Source organism: Amblyomma mixtum, chromosome 6, assembly GCF_055824585.1.
Source record: "Amblyomma mixtum isolate Tamu chromosome 6, ASM5582458v1, whole genome shotgun sequence".
Taxonomy (NCBI): Eukaryota; Metazoa; Arthropoda; class Arachnida; order Ixodida; family Ixodidae; genus Amblyomma; species Amblyomma mixtum.
The window spans coordinates 94,118,706-94,127,275 of NC_143017.1; the positions used below are offsets into that span (position 1 = coordinate 94,118,706).

The 8,570-nt window shown below is 48.8% G+C and overlaps 1 protein-coding gene across 1 annotated transcript; it reads left to right on the top strand.

Annotated features, from left to right (window-relative positions):
• On the top strand, positions 1–3,516 carry LOC149339729 (membrane frizzled-related protein-like). The gene is made up of 3 exons (XM_089550983.1): positions 1–279; positions 2,563–2,674; positions 3,503–3,516. Exons 1-3 carry the CDS (start codon positions 1–3, stop codon positions 3,514–3,516), a joined length of 405 nt encoding a protein of 134 aa, XP_089407109.1.
• The last annotated feature ends 5,054 nt before the right edge of the window (positions 3,517–8,570 follow it).

Consider the following 8,570-nt stretch of genomic DNA (forward strand, 5'->3'; position numbering starts at 1 on the left):
ATGCTAATATTATTCTTCCTGCGCGCCGCCCCCGCCGGTTGTGGCGGCAACGTGACGGCCAGCGAGGGCGCTCTGTCCAGACCGGGCTATCTGGCGACGTTCGCCCAACGCCGCACCTGCACGTGGTTCGTGACGGGCGGCGCCAGGGCCAGGCTGCAGCTGAGCTTCGTCGCGTTCGCCTTCAACTCGTCCGCCGCCGCCTGCGAGGCCAACTACCTGGAGGTGTACGACGTACACCGAGACAGCCCCGACGCCAAGATCACGCGCTTCTGCGGACAGGTACGCTTACGCGCGCACAGGAAGACACTCTTATAAGGCGGAAGAGCGAAATATGTGTACACTTCAAGGGCAGACACCTGAATTGCAAAGCTGAGTTGTCAATAAATAACTTCCACACCTGCAAGCGCTCGGCCTATTTTACGAACCTAAGTGGAACAGGCAACAATATTGCAGTTGTTCCTTTATGTATGCTTGCAATAACATGATGAACATCGGTAAAACGGAGCATGGCGCTAATTCCCGTGCCTGCTGCAGATATTTTTGCAAGCTTTTTAATAGGTGGCTTCACCTGAACGTCAAAAGAAAGTGGTTGTAGGCCTCGTGGTTGTTACGTGGTCTTCCTGAACAAGCATATATCACTGCGTGTATCTCCCTTACTACTACCACGCCGCAAACGACCACGTCCCGTGCGCGTCTGGGAATCTTTGCGATGCCGGAGAGGTGTCGACTGCACTACGTGTGTGCTGCTGTCGTTCTTAAATAGGCAGCCCTGGGGGCCAAGTGCTGGGTTTGGAACTCAGGCAACATACCTCTAGTGTGGTCAACCCTTAGCCCACCCTCCTACCAGTCGTATTTCTGACTGATGTCGTCGCCCATAAGAGGCCCGCGTCGGTGTTGCGCGTAGGGTCTGCTTCGGCCCGGTGAAGGCACCTTCTGGGTCTCCTGTCGGTCTTCTGTAGGATAAATATAGCCCCCCCCCCCCCCCCCCCAACATGTGTGCTCCCCGTATCTGTCCAGCGTGGTGAGCGCATCTGCTCAACCCTAGTGGGTCCTAGAGAGAGAGAGACTCTTTAATGAAGAGCAGAGAATTTAGCCGGCGTTTAAAAATCGCTGGCATGCTACTCTGCGTAGGGAGGGGAATTTGGGGGATAAAGACAGAAGGAGAGCAGAGTGGAAGAGGTAAAAAAAAAACGAAGATAAAATGCGGCCATGAAATGGGTACTAAGGATGCAATGACGAGTATTGATGTAACCTATGGAGCGATGGAGTGCTTAGTCCGTCAAATGGGATGACGAAGTTCACTGCATGAAGAATGCATGAAGGTGACGTGCAAGTGAATTTAAAGATTATCGAGATGTCCAATGTCTTTTAAATATGTGAATAGAAAAGTCATTGCAAGTCTCTGTTGCCTAAGGCAGGCTAAGTGAGCTAAAACTTTGTCCATTGTAAGGGGCACTGAGCAGAGCTTCTGCATGCAATGTTCATAGTACGCACGCTCGTTAGTATATGCAGGGCACTCAAGCAAGATATGCTCCACAGTTTCTATCGCGGCACAGTTGTCACAGTGCGGACTGTCCATTTGTCTAAAACGGTATCGTAAGCCGTTTGTATATGCAGCATTATAAGTCGATGATAAAGTGTTTCCAGATGTCGAGGAATTCTGGGTGAGAGTCTTGATCTAAGATGTGGGTCGATTGAGTGAAGAAATTGGTACTGATATGTCGGCAAACTCCAAAGCCGATACATTTCTTCGGAAGCAAAACTTTTGGCCACCTGGGACGCATCAGATTTCGTAAAAAAAAGTTCTAATGTATCTCCGATGTTGATGGCCCTTACGGGCCGCTTCATCTGCTTTTTCATTAGCCTGAATGCCACAGTGAGCAGGTACCCACTGAAATGTTAAGCAGTGGCCTGCGGCAATAGCTAAGTCATGTAGATAGCCGATGTCCAGGGAAACTGGCTGTTGATTCGTTTTCAGTGGGTCCTACATTGAGCCACTGCAGGTAGCCCACGTTTGACGTACCAATTAGTCCCATGTCGGGCTCATGTGAACAACTCACTTGTATTTTCCACGTCGGACGCACGTATTTTCCGCGTGTTTCAGATGGGCTCGAGTTCTCGAGTACATAAGTGATGACGTATGTACAGCTACGACTATAATTCCTGTCGTCTTCCGTTCGCCCTCCCTCCTCCCATAAGAACTGCGTTGGCATGAATGGAATTTTGTTTGTGGTCGATTTTTGCTGGATTTAGCACAAAGGTTTTGAGCGCGTCAAGAAGGTGCTTCGGTACCGACGGGGCATGTGGCACGAAATGTGTTTGTCTGGATGCAGCGCCCGTGTAGGGTGCAAAAAAACTGTCAATGTCAAACGAGCATCATACCGTGGGAAATCTCTTCCTTACCTTCCTTTCACTGCTTCTCCTTCTTTATGGGAGGTGAAGGAATGGGTAAGGGATAAGTTGGATCTCCTTGAATTTTCAAAAGTCAGTGTTTAGATATGTTCAGCTCTCGAGCACATCCAAACTTCCATTTCATACGCACATCACTTCTTTCAAATGCAGGACATCCCAGCGACGCTCCAGTCGACAGGCAGCCAACTTATGGTCAAAATGGTCACTAATGAAAAGAACACTGGGGTCGGCTTCTACGCACGCTTCAATGTTCAGCAAGAAGGTGAGAGATCTTTCTTAAAGCAGTCCAGTGAGTGTTAGAAGTTTTGTGTTTTGGTCCAGAATTTCACATCCGTCCATGCGGGGCAGCGAAACTATTCGTACAGCTTTGAACTGTACCATGTCTGATTTCGAGGACGGGCCGGCTGACACACACGCACACACACACACACACACACACACACACACACACACACACACACACACACACACACACACACACACACACACACACACACACACACACGCACGCACACGCACACGCACACGCACACACACACACGCACACATGCGCACACACGCACACCCTCACGCGCGCACGCACACACACGAACCCACGCGCATACGTACACACATACGCACACATGCACACACACGCACACGCACACACACGCACGCGCGCGCACACACGCGCACACACACACACACGCACGCACGCACACACGCACATGCACACACACGCACGCACACATGCGCACACACGCACACCCTCACGCGCGCACGCACACACACGAACCCACGCGCATACGTACATACATACGCACACATGCACACACACGCACACGCACACACACGCACACGCACACACACGCACGCGCACACACGCGCGCACACACACACGCACGCACGCACGCACACACACACACACACACACACAGACAACGACATTTTCACCGAATGAAAACAATATTGCTAATGAAGTAAAAAAAAATTAAACTTGCTTTAGTACAAGCGAGGCGCCACAGCACATGCGCGACTGTCTTCTACGCATGGTAAGGATAATACAGCGCTGCTGTGCAAGGAAGAGACATCTTCCCTCGTCCATATGCAGGTGCGCTGTTTTAGCCTTATTACGTCATACCGACTCGACCATCAGTCCGTGTTTCTGCGCATGGAGTGCGGCCGCTTTGGCTCCAAAACGTTGCGCCGACGCTCGATTCCAGCGTTTCTGTTCAACCTGTCATACTGGTATGCAGTGTACTGGTATACTGGTATGAAGTGGCTTCCCAACAACGCTGGAGGGTTACCTCATTACTGAAGGGCTCTCCAATTGGTTATGGTCTTGAGGTATAGCCCCTGCAGACTCTTTACTGCTCTTACCATCCCGTTAACTAAAAGGAAGTCCAGCTTTCTTGGGCAAAAATTTTGAGTATTGGAATATTGTAAGGCATGGTTATGAAAATATTGAAGGTAAATGGTTCATTCTTCTAATATGTAGCGAAATCTTTATTTTAGAGTGTTTTCAACCATCGTATCGAACTGTTATAGAAAAGCAATGGGGAACGCTTTTCCCAATAGCAAATCTGTTAATAGAAAAAAAAATACTAGACTTCCGTCGGGTGATTTTCGGATATATTGATGGTTTTGGTCAAATCTTACATCATATGAAAAATTGCGCTCATAAACGGTTTGCCGTTGAAAAATGCTTTTGTCCAGAATGGTTTTGTATGCACGTCGTTAGCAGTCTGAGAGATATCTATATCCCTATTTCTTATTCTTCATTCGATTTGTTCCTTTTTTTATTTACAGATCAACGCTTTCACATAGGAGTGGTGTCAGGAGGCCAGTCATTATGATCACTCCGCTACAATGAAGTTCCAGTTTTCCTGCTACCAAAAGTAGGAAATATCCTGGATCAACCTAAAGATTTATAGTGGAGAACGCCACCATCTCTTCTGTCATCTCATGGCCTACAGCAGCTAGCTGCAACGTCTGTGCATAAACAACACGCGAACGTCACTGCTTTCGATTGGAAAGTAGCAACGCGCAAAGAAGCTACGGCATCTAAGACCACGTCACTCATACCAAGGAGTGCCGGAATTCGCCTCCTGGCCACCTGGTCTTCACAGCTGTCGTCGCAGTACAGCTTCTTGAGGAACCCCCGCTGATTCAGTGGAGCCGACCGAAGGTACACGGGACCATGTGCTCGAATGGGGGTGGAGTTGCGCCTCGGACTCTTGAGCAGGACCGCCCACGAGGGCAGAGCAGGAAGGATAGTCAAAAAGAGCAGATGTTCGCGCTCGTTCGATCAGTAAAGTTTTTATTGCTTTCGAAGAAGTTCCTGTGTGGTCTCTTACTTGTTAGTAACTGGAACCAGTAGTTGTAATTCAATGCTTTTCACCTACCGTACAGCCGACGGCAAAATGATATGGTTCAAGATGTAAATAGAGCTCACCTGTGCCTTGGACGCAAGTGCTTTCTTGCATAAGTACGCAGTACGCGCAAGTAATGCGGAAAGGAAGCAATTTAATTGCCAACTTGGAAACAGGGTGAGCACAAAAGTTAATGGCTACATAGATGGCCCGGAAAGAACTCTTCGTGGCAGGTGAGAAATTTCAATATGTACAAGCGGCGATAATGAACATTCCTGCTTGACAGAGGAGAAGATGGACACAGATTGTCAAAGAGAACCATTCTCAATCAAGGAGATGGAGCAATTGTATCAAAGACGTATTTCGTAAACAACTGAACCAACATTTACGCGCTGTAAAAGTAAGAGCAGAAATTTGTGCCGGGCACGACCAAAGGCCTTCGAAAGGTCAAATCGAAGCATTTCCAGCTCTTCCTGACAGTTGGTGCAAAACCCTATAGAACTGTTTGGGCAATATGTAGATTGATTTCAAAGGCCGTTCGATTCAGACTGCCGCCACCGCAGGCGAACACACCTCGTGTCGTTGTTGTTGTTGTTGCCTTGGTGGCATGGCACATACCCACGACGAGGGATAGGCCAGGGTTCAGTGAGGAGAGCCAGAAGAAGGTAAATTGGCGCCAAGCTAATGATTTAACTTTGATTGCCAAGCTAGTGATTTAACTGAGGGTAAAAATTCCGAAGAATTAAAGATGGAACTGCAAAACACTGCATTGCACATCGTCTTCTTCATCAACTAATACTACTACCAAACTAATATTCGCACTTTCAGCTATGTGGTGGTAGTCACATATCTGCACAGCATGCGTTGGCGTGGACAACTATGTGGCAGAAACCCGGCACTAGAGTAAAACTAGAGCTATACGCGTTGGTGTTGACAACATTGCTGCAGAAACGCGGCCCTGGAGCATAGGCCGCAGGCGTACGTTGGGTAAATTGGCATTAACGATGAAAAAGTTGAAGATTCGTATAAAAGGCTCCCGGGTCAGCTGACACCTCAATCGCCTTTTGAGGTACAGTCATGAAATTTATGAGCGTGAACACGGCAGCGCGTGGCAAATAGCCTCCAGCCCTACTTGTGGCGATACGCGGCGGCTGCTTTCCGCAACGTGGTGGAAAGGGTTACGCCGCGTTGCCAGCTTCCGGCAAGCTGAAGGACAGACCTCCCTTTCCACTTTGTTTACGAAAGCAGCCGCCGCGTATCGCCACGAGTAGGGCTCGAGGCTATCTTCCACGCGCTGCCGTGTTGACGCTCATAAATTTCATGGCTGTACGTGACGATGATGTACACGTGCAAAAACTTAGGAGGGTAGATGTGTAGGCCAGTTGGTGAGACATGAAGGAGCTAAACACCGCAGCGGACACGGGACAGAGAAAGAAGACGACACAGGGCGGTACTTGCAACTAAAATTTTATTTAAAACTTCATGGCTTTTTAAAGACAGAGGCACGTGTGATCTTACAATCAGGTACAAAAGAATGTAGTTAATAAGAACGGTAAACTGGGCTAGTTGGTAGGAATTCATACTGAAAACTGCGCAAAAAACGAAGACACAGAACGAGAAGGCACGACACGGGCGCAGACTATCAACTGAATTTTTATTCACATGAAGAGGCCTATATACGTATCTTCTACCCACAGTGAGACAAGCACAAAAAACACAACAATCGCGAAAATCAACCCGAAACACAATCACACACTATCCCTTCGCGTGCACCGTGATGCAGCCGTCAATTACACTTCCAAAAAACCGCGCACAAACAAAATCACGACAACTTTAACGGTCACGCTGATATCACGCCAAAGACCCATATTGCCTGCTCGTCTTAAGAAAATTGGCCAAAAAGGTTATCTCCCTGTCAAGCAAGGCCACAGATGTTGATGCCACACAGGAATCCGAGTCTTTCTTGATTAGGTAAGCCTCCACCATTTCCCTGCATACCTGATCGCTATGTTTGAACAAGACGCTGGTCCTGTTCAAATGAGGGTAGCACTTTTCGCAACCCTTGCAATGCATGGCGAGATTGGAGGAAGCCGCTCCCTTCAACGACCTACGATGCTCCGCCATCCGCTCGTTTACACAACGACCCGTCTGGCCGATGTACTTTTTTCCGCACGAGAGCGGCACCTCGTAGACAACTCCAGTGTTACACTCTGTGAACCTAGTTTCCTTCCTGTGCGCTACCAAACAACCAGTTCCAGCACGACTGCCCTCAGACTCTAGCTTTTTACGCACAGCACTACAAATCCGCGCAAGCTTATTTTTGGCCGTGAAAATCACGTCCACTCCGTACCTCGCCCCCACTTTCTTGAGCCGGTGTGAAATTCCATGGACGTACGGAATTCCCACCACACGTCTCCGTCCCTCGTCCTGCTTATTATTGGAACCACTACTTCCCTTCTTGGCCAGGATCCTTTCGGAGATCTGAGCCAACAACTGCTCCGGAAACCCGGCTTCCTTCAGCCTCTCCACCTGTGCCAGGAAGCTAGCCTCAACTTTGTGGTTACAGGACTTTGCTAGGGACGCTTTTAAGCAGGACGTGGCTATACCAGCCTTGACTATTTTGGAATGCCCCGAGCTAAAGTTCAACAGTGGTTTCTTCGTTCTAGGGTGATACTCCCAACACACACCATTATCCAGGTACTCGATACTGAGGTCTAGAAAGTCCTGTAACCACAAAGTTGAGGCTAGCTTCCTGGCACAGGTGGAGAGGCTGAAGGAAGCCGGGTTTCCGGAGCAGTTGTTGGCTCAGATCTCCGAAAGGATCCTGGCCAACAAGGGGAGTAGTGGTTCCAATAACAAGAAGGACGAGGGACGGAGACGTGTGGTGGGAATTCCGTACGTCCATGGAATTTCACACCGGCTCAAGAAAGTGGGGGCGAGGTACGGAGTGGACGTGATTTTCACGGCCAAAAATAAGCTTGCGCGGATTTGTAGTGCTGTGCGTAAAAAGCTAGAGTCTGAGGGCAGTCGTGCTGGAACTGGTTGTTTGGTAGCGCACAGGAAGGAAACTAGGTTCACAGAGTGTAACACTGGAGTTGTCTACGAGGTGCCGCTCTCGTGCGGAAAAAAGTACATCGGCCAGACGGGTCGTTGTGTAAACGAGCGGATGGCGGAGCATCGTAGGTCGTTGAAGGGAGCGGCTTCCTCCAATCTCGCCATGCATTGCAAGGGTTGCGAAAAGTGCTACCCTCATTTGAACAGGTCCAGCGTCTTGTTCAAACATAGCGATCAGGTATGCAGGGAAATGGTGGAGGCTTACCTAATCAAGAAAGACTCGGATTCCTGTGTGGCATCACCATCTGTGGCCTTGCTTGACAGGGAGATAACCTTTTTGGCCAATTTTCTTAAGACGAGCAGGCAATATGGGTCTTTGGCGTGATATCAGCGTGACCGTTAAAGTTGTCGTGATTTTGTTTGTGCGCGGTTTTTTGGAAGTGTAATTGACGGCTGCATCACGGTGCACGCGAAGGGATAGTGTGTGATTGTGTTTCGGGTTGATTTTCGCGATTGTTGTGTTTTTTGTGCTTGTCTCACTGTGGGTAGAAGATACGTATATAGGCCTCTTCATGTGAATAAAAATTCAGTTGATAGTCTGCGCCCGTGTCGTGCCTTCTCGTTCTGTGTCTTCGTTTTTTGCGCAGTTTTCAGTACAAAAGAATGAATGAAAAGCAACAGATAACAGACCTAACTGACAACAATGCACATGGAAGTTATGCAATGCTCATCAAGCGAGTCACAATCTAGAGA

Excerpts from the sequence above, each read along its gene's own strand:
- LOC149339729 (XM_089550983.1), top strand. The coding sequence starts at position 1 with ATGCTAATATTATTCTTCCTGCGCGCCGCCCCCGCCGGTTGTGGCGGC. Across the intron at positions 280-2,562 it reads TCACGCGCTTCTGCGGACAG|GACATCCCAGCGACGCTCCA; the intron begins GTACGCTTACGC and ends TTTCAAATGCAG.